This window comes from Sabethes cyaneus, chromosome 3 (genome assembly GCF_943734655.1).
Source record: "Sabethes cyaneus chromosome 3, idSabCyanKW18_F2, whole genome shotgun sequence".
Taxonomy (NCBI): Eukaryota; Metazoa; Arthropoda; class Insecta; order Diptera; family Culicidae; genus Sabethes; species Sabethes cyaneus.
The window spans coordinates 234,184,671-234,200,861 of NC_071355.1; the positions used below are offsets into that span (position 1 = coordinate 234,184,671).

General features: G+C 41.0%; 1 protein-coding gene across 11 annotated transcripts in view; it reads right to left on the reverse strand.

Moving 5' to 3' along the window:
* LOC128743934 (uncharacterized) overlaps positions 1–16,191 on the reverse strand; it is a 150,976-nt gene that overhangs the window by 37,422 nt on the left and 97,363 nt on the right. For all 11 annotated transcript variants that reach the window (XM_053840638.1, XM_053840645.1, XM_053840646.1 and 8 more), the window contains exon 3: positions 9,015–9,233. In XM_053840638.1, coding sequence (XP_053696613.1) covers positions 9,015–9,233 — 219 coding nt within the window. The remainder of the gene's footprint in view (positions 1–9,014; positions 9,234–16,191) is intronic.

Sequence of the window (16,191 nt, forward strand, 5' to 3'; positions counted from 1 at the left end):
AGCCAATCACATGAAAGTACGCTTGTGCTTCCCAAGCCGGGTACGATAATTTTATACACCTGCAATTTCGTTCATTTCGAAAGAATAGAGTAACCGAGTCCTTCCATCCCAACAGGTCAGGAATTACTGATTTCGAAAAAAGCTAGATGAAGTTGATGCCCTGAAAGTAAATAATTTTGTGAAAGTATTAAACCATGTCTTTCCTTTGAACGATTTAACCATTTGAATATAAAATCTAGACTAACTTGATGTCTTGAGAGTAAACCGTTGAAAAAAAGAGAAAAAAGATTGATATCGATACACTAAAGAATTTATTCGAAACTAAAGTCTTGTATGGAATATTCGACCACGTGACGTGATGCCTAGATTTTCCTGGTGAGTTCTCCACCACTCAAAGACTAGCTACGGAATTCTTTACATACTTTCGTTTGTATTGCTTTGCTGGCAAGTAGAAACATAACTGAAAAGCAGAGTGTCAAGAAAACTTGCACGGGACAATAATAATTTTTAACTGGAATCACACATGTTAATTGGATGGCAATTATATTCCGTTTCCGTTTGCAGCACGAGATGGGGCAGTTAGAGCCAAGTCTGTCCAAGGCTGAGAGAATGTGGTTGTGACAATGATGAAAGAGTCCATGTGGACAACGCTAGTGCCACAATGCGTTGATAATGATGAATTAATGAGGAGGAAGAAGAGATGACAGAACTTGACTGTATGCAAATCCGCTATAATTGTCTAAGCAATAACAATGAATGAACTTATCTTGAACTTCTCCTATTGGAGGGCAATCATATTGCAAATAAATCTGTCATAATAAAGTGTTTTCAACTATTTTCGAATATATTGACGAGAGCGAATCAGTGTTGTCAATGATAACCCTGATTAATTGATTATAACTTTATATTTTGGAAACGGAGGAAGTGTCTGATGCAAAGAATGGGTAGTCCTGTGGCGATTTACGCACTGAGCGCAAATAGCTTTTCATTTTTTATTGTGGCAAAAGCAATTTCTACGCTACAACTCGCGCCTACGTTCTTTCAGTTGGTACCCGAATGTTTCACTCACTAAACTACCGTTAGGTAGTCTAATACCTAGTTTTGTTTTAGTCTCCCAAATCTATCATGTGCATATACACATCACACACTACTATGCAACGATATTATTTTCGTGTGACTGCTCTTTGTGTCTACTGCTGACGCCGATACAGTGAGATACAGAAGATACAGTGTTATCTACTCAGTCAGTGCGATAGAAATAAGCACTGCGTTGTCGACAGTCACCCCGGCAAGTCTCGTGATGAAACCATCACCGGGTGTGTTTTTTCTTTTTATTTACTTTTCCTCCCTTTTCAAAATAGTTTACGTCATGACTGCGTATAGAGCCATATTCGATTAAAGTTAACTGGTGTTATAAGTTATACAGAAATGTGCGATGACACTAGGGGGTCTGAGTATTTATGACTACAGGGATACCTCGATATAAGACAATTTATAATTTCTAAAAGTTGTCTTATATCGAAATTGTCTTATATCGAAACATGGTTTTTTAAAAAAAAAATTGCATTAGCGGTCGCCAGTTTTGCTCTGTGTTATGTGTTTACGGTTTTTGAACTATTTATTATTGTTTGAACTGTTAGTTTTTTACTATTTTTGGGGTTATTTTGAAATAATGTACATCTTCATGACACCGATTTCAGAATAGAAAATCAGCTCTGGTATCGTTACCAGCTATGTCAAAGGGATTTGTTTCGATATAAGACAAAATTGTCTTATATCGAATTGTCTTATATCGAGGTTGTATTATAACGAGGCTGTCTTATATCGAGGTATCCCTGTACAAATTTTAATAAATTGAAAAATGATGATACACTGAGCACAAGAATTTGGTAAATTTAATCTCTACCTCACCTAGCAAACATCATAAATTTCCGCAATAAACTATTGAGCATTAAAAAATGTCCTTCTTCTACCAGCCGAGAGCCTAAGTGGCTCTTGCCGTATAAAGAATCGCTCTCCACTATGCTCGGTCCTTGGCTACTCGTCGCCAATTCGATGCACGTCTCGACACATACAAGGTAACTTCAACCCGGTCGAGCCATCTATAACACGTTGGGCCCTTCTATTCCTGGTGCCGGTGGAATTCTTGAAGAGAACGTCCGGCATCTTTGCGACGTGGCCGGCCCACCGTAGTCTCCCAACCTCCCAAGCCAGATGTACGATGAGAAACTCTCTAAGTAGTGCCTGCAATTCGTGGATCATACGCCTAAGCCACTCTCCGCTATCCGTTTGTACTCCGCCAAAAATAGTCCGCAACACCTTACGTTCAAATATGGCAAGGACGTATGTCTTCCCTTCCGTAAGCAAAGTTACTGTCTCAGGTCCGTAGAGGATTACCGGTCTGATTAGCGTTTTGTACATCATCATCAGAAAAGTAGGCTCGACTTGCAGCTTGAATGCATCGTTGAATCTCCTTACTCGTATTATTGTCGACGGTGACCAGAGATCCCACATATATGAACTCATCAACCGCTTCCAGTTCATTGCCGTCAATAGTCACTGTCCGTGGGAAGTGAATGTTGTTTTCGCTGGAGCCCCTTCCTACTGTATATTTGGTTTTGGACGCATTGATTTGTAACCCAATCCTCCCAGCCTCCATATTTAGTTTGGCGTAGATTGCCTCCGCCGTCCCAAGGTTTCTTAGGTTTCTAGTAATGATATCGAGGTCGTCTGGGAAGGTTAGGAGCTTCTCTTGCTCAAGATAACTAAAAATCTACATCGTAGTTCCACGTCAACCCGTGCCGCTAAGCAAAGACCTTTATACATTTCTAATATTTTGTAATCTTTACAATCTTTACAATAGACGAAGGAAATAGCAGGAAGAAGTAAAAATTAAAAGTGTGGGTAGTATCCTTAGGATAGGGCAACACGTGAACGGCAAAGAACAAAAATATAGATGATAGCAGGGTCTTTTGATAGGTCGATCTGAACACAACTAGACTTCAACGATTTTCAACTAATTAAAAACGTATAAGCAATTTTATTAGCAGGTACTGGACTGTAGCGTTTTGCTAATTGGGTCTCAGTACAGCTCACGAGCAAACTGAGTAGATATTGCCTTGCCGAACTAACCACAATTGAATCCGGTAATAATTGTCTGTCAGACGTCGTCCGACACAAACGAACCTTTCGCCTGCGTTCGTCTGACACCGTCCGACAAACTCTTACCGGGCAGTGTGAATTCTGCTCACATAAAGAGATTGCAACGGGCAGAAACCGAAAACAAAAAACCTAACTCTCTTAATATCTGTCACCTATCCGCCACCCGGAGTACACCTGATTAGCTGATCCATCAAGCCCAGAGGGATGAATTTTTATTAGCAGATGGGCGGTTTTAGGCACCGTGAAATGGCCTTACTTTACTTTTTCGGCGACAATCCGCTTATCGAATCCAAGCCGAATTCAGGAGCCACCTCCTCTCCGCTGCCCCTAACGCCCGCTGCTCTAGCATCCTCGTCAACAGTGCTCATCTAACGGGTACGGCGTCTGCCGCGAAGTCGTCAGCCTCTATCGGGTACTCTGCTAAATATTGTTTTCGCTGGTCTCTTATCCGGCATCCTTTCTACGTGGCCAGCCCACTGTAGCCTGCCGTGTTTTAGTCGCTTCTTTGAGCATCCACATCTTTGTATACTTGGTATATTTTACGGTTCATGCGCCTGCGCCACACTCCTTCAAGAATTGATCTCTCTTTCAACGTCCACGCTTCGTGGCCGTAGAGTACAGTCGGGCGAATTAACGTATTATAGAGCGCGAGTTTTGTACGGAGTTGCAGGCTACGGGACCTCAGCTGGCTACCTAATCCGTAGAAGGCCCTTTTGGCAGCCGCTATCTGCCTTTTTTTCACATGTTACTACGGACCAAATTTTTACTAACCGAAAGATCTTGCAGAAATGTCGGGAGTACAACGTGCCCACGCATCACATCTTTATTGATTTCAAAGCAGCATACGATACAGTCGATCAAAACAAGCTCTGGAAGATAATTGACGTACACGGTTTTCCGGACAAACTGACGCGACTAATCATAGCTACATTGGATCGAGTGATGTGTTTCGTACGCATCTCTGGGACACGCTCCAGTTCCTTCGAGACGCGGCGAGGGCATCCTGCATGCTGTTCAACATCGCTCTTGAGGGAGTGATCTGACGAGCGAGCATCGAAACGGGACACGATTTTTACCAAAGGTAGCCAACTTCTAGGTTTTGCAGATGACTTCGATATCATATCCAGGAACTTTGCGACGGCGGAGGCAATCTACGCCAGACTGAAAGCGGAGTCTAGAAAAATTGGGCTAAAAATAAATGCGTCGAAGATCAAATACATGAAAGGAAGAGGCTCAAAGGAAACAAACGCGCGTCTCCCACGGACGGTTGACGGCGACGAACTAGAAGTGGTAGATGAGTTCGTGTATTTGGGATCGCTGGTGACCTTGGGGGTATGAAATGGGGAAGGCAACTAGGAAAAAGCGCCCAATATAGCTCTAGCCATCCCAAGCCCCTACCTAGCGCCTCCACGTGGCCATACCTGGAAATACTTCAATTTGTATAATTGAGTAGCCAAGCTAGGAGGTGCGGGGTCGTGCGGTTTTCAGTTCCTAACCTTACAAATGTAGTTTTAGGCAACCATTAAACCACACGACTTTATTTTCAAGTATTATATGATTTAAACTAATATTTTTGGCAAACTAATCTATTTTCAGAGAGCGAAATAAGGCGCTATATCCTTGGCCAATTGCAGCCTGGCTTCTGGTCTAAATGCCATTAGTTCATCCCTGAGGGTCCGGAGTATCACTTAACCTTTATTAGCAAAGATACTCCCTACGACTGTAAATAAATCATTATCTATGTATATGGGAAGCGTTTGGTACGGGAGGTCCACGCTTCCTTCCTTCCCCTTGATTTCAAGGAGTTTAATGGAATTAGGTATTTTTTCTGGTTCCACTTGATTCCTTGGAATTCTCTCTGCGGTACATGCTGCGCAGTTGGCCTGGCCGTTGACAAGAAAAATGATTGATTCAAGTAATCGTCATTTTCCAGGATGCCTTCAAGAATTGGCTGCGTTAGTGTGAGATTAGAGATTAGATTAGATTAGATTGGGATCGCTGGTGACCTTGGACAACAACACTAGTAAGGAGAAACAGTGGCGCATCCAAGCGGGAAATCGGGCCTACTTTGCCCTTCATGAAACGCTACGATCAGGAAGCGTACGCCGCCACACGATGCTAACAATGTACAAAACCCTTATTAGACCGGTAGTTCTTTATGGACTTGAAGCCGTGACGCTGCTCACGGACATACGCGCCCTTGCCGTGTTCGAGCGGAAAGTGCTGCGGACGACATTTGGCGGAGTACAACCTGAAAGCGGAGAGTGGCGGTGGCGTATGAATCACGAGTTACAGGCACTGCTTCGGGAGACTCCCATCGTACATCTAGCGAAAGTTAGCAGGCTACGGTGGGCCGGACACGTCGTAAAAATGCCGGACGACAGTGCGACGAAAATAGTCCTCTTCAACAACCCCACCGGCACCAGGAACAGGGGGGCCCAACGTGCACGATGGCTCGACCAGGTCGAAAGCGGCTTGCGATTTCTGAGACGACTAGGAAATTGGCGACGAGTGGCCCAATACCGAGTTGAATGGAGACGAGTGCTTGAAACAGCACGAGACACCCCGGCTCTATGCTGAAGAAGATGAAGTTTTGTTGACAAACCATGTTCAAGCATAATCTGCCCCACAGTACATTTCATTTAACTGAATCGTACGCCGCCTTGAAGTCTATAAACTAACGGTGAGTCTGCAAGTTGAATTCTTGGAATTTATTGAGGATCTGTGCATCTGCAAGGTCCATCATGCAGCGTCCCTATCGAAAGCCGCACTGGTATTCGCATTGGTGAAATGGCCTACGTTTGTCTATAATTAGTAGAAATAGAGGAGCTGAGTAGCTTAAGAAGCGCTGCATCCAAAGCACCGTAAAGCATGGAGGAGGAAATGGGATGGTATATGGGTGTTTATCGCGAAAAGCCTCTTAAAAATCGACGGTATAATGACGGCAGACGGCAGATTTCTACATCAACATCCTGCGGGAAAACCTGCAGACTGCGCTAGTGCAGAGGGGCCTTGAAAAGAATTTCGTATTTCAGCAGGACAATAACCCGAAGCATGCTACCAAGTCTTTCTTCCAGTCTTGTTGCATAAAAGAACATGAAGTCCGGACCTCAACGCCATCAAGTTGTGGGCGATTTACAATTCCAGGGTTGACAAAACTGGTGCTACCAATAAAAATAACTATTTTGAATCCCTGGAACGGTCCTGAGAAGAGTTAGATCCACAGAAGAATCTAAGGAATCTGATGGACAGCTTTAATTTGCCTAACAGTGTACATCAACGACATTTGGTAATATTAAAGTAAGCATCTGTTTCGAATAAAAAATCCTACTGTCACTGTGTGACACTTTGCAAAAAGTGCAACAGCGCGTCAAAGCCCGGGTGCCATATTACCAAAATGTTTGATGACTCAACTGAACGTAATGCAAAGTCGACCAGTACGTTGGCATGACGGCATGGTGCGCCATCTTTTTGCTACTACAGATCGGTCGAGCTGTCAAGATGAAAATATACAAAAAAAAACAAAGCCTAGATGCTACATTCCGTTATCGAAACTTGACCTTCTGTTTTTTTATACGACAGATTTCGCAGCCAGCTGTAAGAATGCAGGACAATTGCAGGGTCAGTTGCTACGATCCTATTGATTCCAACAGCCTCTCCCAGCCGAAATACGAACATACGACGACTGGCTTATTAGGTTTATTAGGTAGCACCTCGAGGCCAACTGGAAGGCAAATATGTAAAATTGAATTTTCGGGTAAATTTTAATATTTCGAACTGTTCTCAGTTTCTTAAAAGCAGTGATGCAGCTAAACCAGATTCATACAAAAAATGGAAAGGATTCTGGGCGCTTTAATTGATAAACGATGCTTTTCAGACGGCTCAAACACGCGGGTTACCAACAACTAAAAGCCATTGAGGAAAATACTGTTGAACGTCTAGCGATCATCAGCGGAAAGCTACTGAAAAGTACTCCCAGAAAGTTTACGAGCGGCGGATTAATGGGCAATTTGAAGCGCATCTGAATAAGCAGTTGAACCAAATTAATCCAATTAATTTAAATGGATATACTCTGAAGTGAATGAATCTATAATTCTATCTCACGAATTTCACATTAATCGATTCACAGGAACGAAAACATGCTACCGGCAACATGGAAATGTATAAACAAAGTACACGTGCACAACAAATGATTACAAAAATGATAGGAATGTAACTTTTACCTCCAACAGTGCTATCTACATGACTTTTATTACAGCTTTTAATTTTTACGCGATCAACAATCAGTTCATATTTCGCTTGAATTAACGCTTCAAACCTGAATACATTTCCAGTAAATCTCATCTGTACAGCAAAAAACAAACACCCAACCACATTACCCCACCCCAACTCGGCTCTCGTTATGTCAGCTTAGCCCACAATCTTCACACCAATCACATAACCGACAATATTGTTTAGTCACGATTCAGCTGGCAATACACGGTTTACTTTTGCAATCGGCACTGATCGCGCTGTGTGCCGAGCATTAATCAGCCTGTCGAAAGTGGCCCCGATCCGGTAACGTCAACTCAACGCCGTATACGAATCAACTTTAATACGATTTAAGCTCCACTGAACCGTAACAATGCAATGCAGCCGCCGCCGCCGCCCGCAAAGCGTGGTGACGCGACGGCACAGTACTAGAGTATTCAATCAATAGCGCTTTTCCCAGTACATATAGTGTGCTGCTGCTGCTGCAGGTGTGAAATAAAAAGTAGCCCAGCTTAGTAGCATGACGAACGGATTTCAATTGATTGCGGGAGGAGAGTGATTATCCAGCCTACATCTGGTTGGCATTTAAAGCCATCATCTATCCGGTCGGTGGTCAGCACAGAAAATCTGAACCTAATGATAACATGGACCCTGTCGCTAACATCCGGCTGTCATCGTAAGCGGTTGACATATCGCTTGAATTTCCACTCTCGGATTGCATGAAAACTGACATCAAATGAATGAGTTCTTTCATATGCAGACAATTTAATGTACAAACATGCCGAAAATAGCATTAAAGCTGTTGCATGTGTTTAGGCTATTACGTGCCAATTATTATTGCTTGCATAAATTTACGTGGTCTTTAAAGCTATAATTGCATGGCACTTTCATGCATGAATACTCATACGATTAAATTGCTTCCAGCAGCTAGTGCTAGTGAATCATGTACGTTTGATTGTGATTTGAAATTTGTCGGACAGATAGGAGCGACCAGTAAATGGCTGATGGAATTTGTGTGGCATTCGATTGGCATTGATAGCGTCTAGAGTTTAGGTAATTTTTTATTAAATGTTAAATGCGTTCCAAGCAAAATATATGAGTCATTATGCCGCGTTAAATAAAGACTCTCGAAAAAAACTGTGAGTCAACCGAAAATCGATGGACAGCGGCTTGACGTGTCATCATATTTTAACTATGTTATGAATACAACTTAAAGAGTCACAGTCCACATCGATTAGCACTGAATGACAAAATTTGTGATTAATAAGGCAGACAACCTGGACTAACATATCTCATCGATACTTATACACATACAGCGTTGTTGCCGTTTTTCCAAAGCAAATCTACCAACAATAGTATTTAGAGCAAATATTCTCACGCAAACGAATCGTAAACTGAAAGTGAAAATCAGGTGAATTCCTCTTCTTGTGCGATTCGATAACTAATCTCACCATTCTGAATTCCGCGTATCATATAACCACAAAACTTGAAAAATACTATTCAGCCGGTACAAATCATGTGATGCCCCCAATGCCCCTTCGCCCGTTCAACTGCCGACGATGACTAACAAACAACAAATATGTAGTGGATTGGATACTCACTGGAATGCAAACCGGCCAGGGAAGCCGCCTGCGATGCGGCCACAGCCATTGTGTTCGGGTGCGAGTGGGACATCGAATAGCGGTCGGAACCGCCGGCAGAGCTGGCCGCTGCGTTCGGCATTAGTCCACCGAGACCGCCGGGCATTCCGAACTGGGAACCGAACAGTTGATTCGAGGCTGCTGCTGCAGCCATCGCCGAGGGGTCACGTCCCCAGTATGCTGTGGAGGGGAAAGAAGAAATCCAATTAGCTGTGAGACATGAAATACCTGTTTTGAGTTCAAATTTTTTATTAGCAACAAGCGTAATCAATGGTTTTGATTCATTAAAAAGCGTTTAAAAATAGATACAGTTTATTGTTCAAAGAACCGACGTCAACTGGCCCAAAAATAGATTGCTTTCGCTAATTATGAAATCGTTATCTAGGGTAACAGAGTATGACACATTTTATATTAATATTTTTGTCGAAAATCGTTTGCAGATTCATTTTTCTTGAGTTGTGTTTTGTTAACAAAACTGTCTTTTATAAACGTCTACCAACAAAACAAAACAAAACAAGCTGTTTCAACGCGTAATGCAATTTCATAGAAAAAGATACAAGAAGTTTAGGAAATACCATTTTAACGACAACGACATTTTGTTGCATCGAGTTTATTTGGCGAGTCACCGGAATACTTAGGTGTATAATTTACTTTCATCCTAGACCAACTTCGTGTTTTGTCTTGACCTTTAATGAGGTCAGGCATATAATTAATTTGTCAACCCATTAAGCCCCCACACTTTTCCCAGCAGGGATAGAAAGTTGAAACTTTCAGGAAAATTCTCTTTCAGGTCAACTAAGAAAAAGCCGCTGACATGTATTTTTAGTTTTGACCCTGTGTCCCCCAACGCTACGTTGCGAAAACGCAACGCTGGGCGTTAAGGGTATACCGTTTTTGCATACCTTCATTATTATGCATATAAATACTTCATACTTTCTTACCGTTGAATGAAACTTGGGATTTTTTTGGGGATTTGAGTATTAATAAAGATTGAATGAACGAGTAAGAGTTATGTTTTATGATAGATATCGAAACATTTGGGTTGGAGACCATCTTTGCACTAGACGCATAGTATGAATAACTTACTAACCACATATTGCTTGTGGTGTTCAGCATAGTTATAAACCAACGTTTGCGTGCATCGCAGTAAAATTGTTATTCTTGAATTTGGTTCATAAGTTCATTGAACAAAAATTTTCGGCTCATAGTTAAAATACAGTTGTTATTTCGAAAATCGTGCATTAGCTCTGTGTAAATTATCATGGAAGCCGAGAAATGTGTCGTGAGCGATATCTTAACCCATTATGTTCTAGCGTATGATATATCATACCTCGTCTTCAAAACCTGTTTACTGCTGAATTTCAATAGTTAGCATTGTTAATATATCACTCCAAGAGAGATAGATAAGACATCAATCTTATGTATGTGTGAGATAATCTGTCAGTTTTTGTCATTTCATCTCTATTTTTAACAGTGCAAAGTTGTGGTAAATGGCGGAAAAAAAGTGGAAAAAATGGCGAAAAAACTTTGTCTCCAAAACGCACGAAAAGTCTACATTTAGTGACGAAGCATTACCTGACATGTAAATTGATATTTATATGTAAAGTCTATCACAAAATTCGATAAGAAATCTGTAAACAACTTTGTAATTTGTTTGCTTGAAACTGAGTCTATAAAATATTAAACCTGCGACATTTAGCCCTGGAAATCATTCCAAATGACGAGTTTGCGTTTCCCGACACATTCGAGCCATAATATAATAGATTACAGAGTTTCACTTCAGTTGGTCTAAATTTAGGTATACCCGGGTCATAATGGGTTAAAACGACCATTTGCCACACGGAATATGGAAGAAAAGTTGATGTAGGCGAAAAGTGCAGTACCGCGTCCTGCAATGTAGGAACTAAAATTCGTATACAAATTGAAGGGAAAAGAAATGCACCGTAATTCCAGCGTTCAATGCTACGAAATTCACTGCGAATAGAATAAATTGTTTTGTTGGTCTTGTTTGCTGGTCTGTCTGGTCAAAGTCCGCAACTACGAAGGAAGTCGGTCAAATGATCGGCCAAATGAACGTTTTAAATAATCATTGAATCACACGACTTTATTTTGAAGAGTTAAATTATTTAAACTAATGTTTTTGAGAGTTTCTTCGACTGTGATAGTAGCAGGTTGGAGGATTGGCTGTTCAATCTTTAAATGCAGTGGACGATTTGTTTTATTTTACGCCAACGTTTCGATCTCTGGTTTAGATCTTCTTCAGGGTTTTTAGAATGTGTCGTTTGTTAGTTAATCGTAGCCTATCTTGTAATTTTTGTATGACTTACAAAGTTTAAACCGTCTTTGTCTAGTAACTTCTGGCCTATAGTGTTGTCTGACTTTCGGTTTGGATGTATAATGGTCTAGTAAATATTGTATAGTCATTAATGTTGATGTAATTGATATTATTTGAACTCACTCGTTTGTCCGTAATCTCTAAAATATGTTAATTGTGTCGCAATTTCACTCATTTGTAGCAGTTTTTTGGTCACGATATTCTTAACTCTTGGCTTGATTTTTCCTATTGCATTTCTTGTTAGCTGTTTATATTCTGTTTGTGTGCAGTGTTAATCATTTATGTACGTACTAATTTGTATTTGTCTGTGTGAGGGTTTTATAATTTTTATGTTTTAGTATGTTTAGTATTGCTGAGTAACATATACTTATTTCTTCTGTGTCGGTGCGTTTGTGGATGTTGTCTGTCGTTATGATGGGGCAAACTTCCAATATGGGTAGTCGTGTTTATTTGTTGCTTCGATCTAATATTGATGCTGATTCCAGGTTGAATCGGTGGTTGGTGTTTACGCAGTGTGTAATGATCGCTGTCTTTTCCTTCACTTGTGCCGGTTGTATTTCTCTTGTAGTTTGGCCTTGTATCTGTGTTATTTTGTCTAACATGTTTGTATCCGATTTGTGGCCAGATAATCTCGTTTTCAGTCTGTTGGTTGTGAGTCCAACGTACATAGCTTTACACTCTTGACAGTTAATTCCATATATTATATTGTGTGCTTGTAATTTATCCTGTGTTCCTTTTGTGGTACGGTAAAACCAGTCGATTGTGTATTTGTTGTAATGTGATGTGATGTTTTAGAATTTACGCGGTTTTTGCGCGAATTCTGGAATTTACACGTTTTTATACGAGAATTTTAGAATTCACGCAGTTTTGATTTAAGCACAAATTTCTGCAAAACTCAAGAAATAATTATTCAACCAATGACCACCAACAAGTGAACCAATAGAAAGTTGGATCTCGGACCACTAGTGGGTAACAGTTTATCAGGGCTCGTCCCACGAAAAAAATTTAAATGAAATTAATTAAAATAATTCAAGTAATGTTTATTTTGTTATGTTACTAGTAACACCATTTTGCTCAGTCAATTCGGAGTAACGGTTTAAAAGTCAATGCACAATGTCTTATGTTACTAGCATAATGATTGTAATAAATACGAAAAATTTAAAAAAAATATCACTTTTCATCCCGCTAGCATTTATGCACTGTCCCAAGATAGGTTCACAAAGTACATAAATTCAAATTGAACGCAGCACGTTCGCGGTAGTCGATAGAAGTTTTAAACCATAAAGTCGCACCCGGCTCCCAACCCTCGAAAACATGGTAATGCGCAGTACTTATAACAGGAATCTGTCGCCAAACCACAAAAACCGACCGCTACCAAATGTCCCGGTATCCCGGTAGCCTGTACAGCTGCGTAATACGGTCGAATGACCAATCATGCTAACGTTAAGACGTCGAAATTTTTTGACGTAGGACTACGTCTTTGTTTACTACGCTGGGACTGGGTATCACTTTGTGAAAACGAAAATAAAAGTGTAACGTTTGAATGAAAGATTTCAAATGGTAATAACTACTAAACTACTGATCGAAACTGAACAATTTATATGGCGTTGGATAGAAATTTTATTGAGGGGGTAAGAGAGCAATTTTATGGAGGGCGTAAGAGGTGGGGCTCCCATACAAATGAAATACAAATTAACTCATAACTAAGCTAATGGAACCAAATTTGGCATGTGGAGGTTTCAGAAGACAACAATTTTTGCTATGGTGTACTGAGGAAGGGGTCCCTTTTCTAAGAGGGGTGGGCTTTTATACAAATGAAAAACAAATTTCCTCATAACCCTAGAATTAATTAAGCAAATAAAACCAAATTTGACATTTGGGTGTTTTTGGAGGCAAGATTTTTTTATATGATGAATTGAGACCCCTCTCCTCTGTAGGAGGGGGGCTCCTATGCAAATGAAAAACTAATTTCCTCACAACTCTAGAACTAATCAAGCAAAAGAAACCATATTTGGCATGTAGGGGTTTTTGGAGGCAGGAATTTTTTCTATGGTATACTGAGACTCATCCGTCTTTTTACAGGGGTCCCCCCCCCCTGTACCCCCCCCCCCCCCCGGGTGTACCTATGCAAATGAAACACAAATTTCCTCATAACTTGAAAATTAATTAACCAAATGGAACCAAATTTGGCATGTGAGCATGTAAAAAGCGGTAGTCTGTGAAAGTAAACCACTAAAACTTTAACCGGAGCAAGAGACACTTAAACAAAGACATTTGTAGATTTTTATAAACATAGGGTAGACTGCTGCAGGTTGAGAAAATTCGATTATTTTTAAATGAATGTAAATAGCGCCTCAAATCTTAGTTTAAGCATCAAACCTAAACCTTTGCAGCTGTTTAAGCTGGTTTAGAAGAAACTAGATGAATATTTTCCTTGTGAGCCGAGCGGGTATTTGATACATATTGAAGTGCTCTTCTACATCAAAGATTATTTATATGTACTGTGATGATATAAAAATGGTTATGTTAAAATGGCTTGGTTGTGCTGTAAGTTGAGAAATTGCAATTTTTGGCAGGCCAAAATTTTTTTTCTGGATTTTATCCATTTTTATATATTGAAAACTGCTATATAAGCAAGTTAAACTTGTTTGCAATAAGTTTTGTGAATTTCAATGCTTTATACTGGGTTGAAGGTCAAATAAACATTGACGTCCTTACCGGTCGCTCTTGTCTTATCTTGCCCAGAATTTAAAAAAATGGTCTAAATTTAATGCTTGATACTCCAAAAATACCATATGTACAAATAAAATGGATTTGGTTTTCATTATTGTAAAAACAAAAAATGTGTCAACCTGCAGCAACAATTTTTTTTTTGCGAATTTTAAAGACCTTCACGGAAATGACCATAATTTCTTTATTTTTCTAAAATCAAGTATTTTGCACTTTTTTCTGAATCGAATAGAAATACCTTTCCAATGATGTATAGCACTCATAATTGAAACATTTTGATGAAGTTTTGTGGACCGAAAACAAAATTGGTCTCAACCTGCAGCTATCTCCCCTACATATGCTAGAAATGCAGTTTGCATTAGTTTTTGATCTAATGCTCTGATATAGTCCTACGTCACCCTTACGTACAACCCATAGGGCTGTATACCTTGTCGTTTTTCTCTTCCTTCGGGATTTATGAATTTAACCAAACATTTTTATTATTTTGCTCCTACCTTTTTTCTCACCTTCTTCCTGGTTAACTTTATCTAAATTTCCTTGCTTATAAAGATGATTTTATACATTCTAGAACACTGAATTGAATAGTTCACAATAGTTTTCTAATATGTATATACCCACATTCAGAATTAAGCGTAACCGCTGTTTATTTACTGATTAAAAACCCCACACCACGTCAAGGTTAAGTTTTATCGTAGGAACGAACATATCCTTAATTAAAACGATTCGCTCAGTGACCTGGGAAGCATATATCTTATGGTGTGCTTCCCGGAGCGGCCGTGAGTTGGAATCTTAGCAGAATCAGGCAATTCAATGTTAAGTGACTTTAGCATGAGTTTATTACCTTCATAGTAAATTCTGTCCCGAATGGAGACTCGGGACTTGGAACTGCAGATCGCTAAATTTCGCAGGTTGCGAGCGGGTGCTGATTGAACAGCTGGAACCCCGCAAACTCGGTATCGTAGCTCTGCAGGAAATCTGTCGCAAAGGAGAGAAGGTATGGAAGATACGTGGCGGAAAGGCCCAGTTTTACCAGAGCGGTGGCGCTACCAACGAACTGGGAACGGGCTTTGTAGTGCTGGGCGGAATGCAGGATCGCGTGATAGATTGGAAGGCGATCAACGAGAGAATGTGTGTATTGAGGATAAAGGGTCGTTTCTTCAATTATAGCATCATTAACGTGCACTGCCCGCACGAAGGTAGACCCGACGATGAGAAAGAAGCGTTCTACGCGAGGCTGGAGGCAACGTACGACAGCTGCTCGTCACGGGACATCAAGATCGTCATCGGGGATATGAACGCCCAGGTCGGTAGGGAAGAAATGTATAGACCGGTGGTAGGACCCCATAGCCTGCACACCGACACAAACGATAACGCCCAACGATGTATAAACTTCGCAGCTTCCCGAGGCCTGGTGATCCGAAGCACCTTTTTCCCGCGCAAGGATATCCACAAAGCCACCTGGAGATCATCTGACCAACGTACAATGAACCAAATTGACCACGTTCTCATAGAGGGCCGGTTCTTCTCTAACATCACGAACGTACGCTCCCGTCGGGGTGCGGATATCGATTCTGACCATTACCTAGTAGCAGTACATGTGCGCTCAAAGCTGTCCACCGTATACCGGACACGTCAAAGCCGCCCTCCTCGGCTGAACATCAGGCAGCTAGATAACCCACAAGCTGCCGAGAACTACGCGCGAGTACTGAATGAGGCACTGCCTTCTTCCGAGGAGTTAGGTGCTTCAAACCTCGAAGACGGTTGGGGCAGAATACGCTCGGCCATCGGAGAGGCCGCTACCACGGCACTAGGTATTGAGCCTCGGAGTACACAAAATGATTGGTTTGATGGGGAATGCCAACAAGCGGTGGAGGAGAAAAAAAATGCTTGGAAAAATTATCTAAGTATTGCCACTAGAGAGAACCTGGCCAAGTACCGACGAGCTAGGAACAAGTTGACCACGATCCTGAGGAGAAAAAAGCGCCAAAAGGAGGACAGAGATCGTGAAGAATTGGAGCAACTATTCCGAGCTAATGACACGCGCAAGTTTTATGAGAAGGTGAACCAAACTCG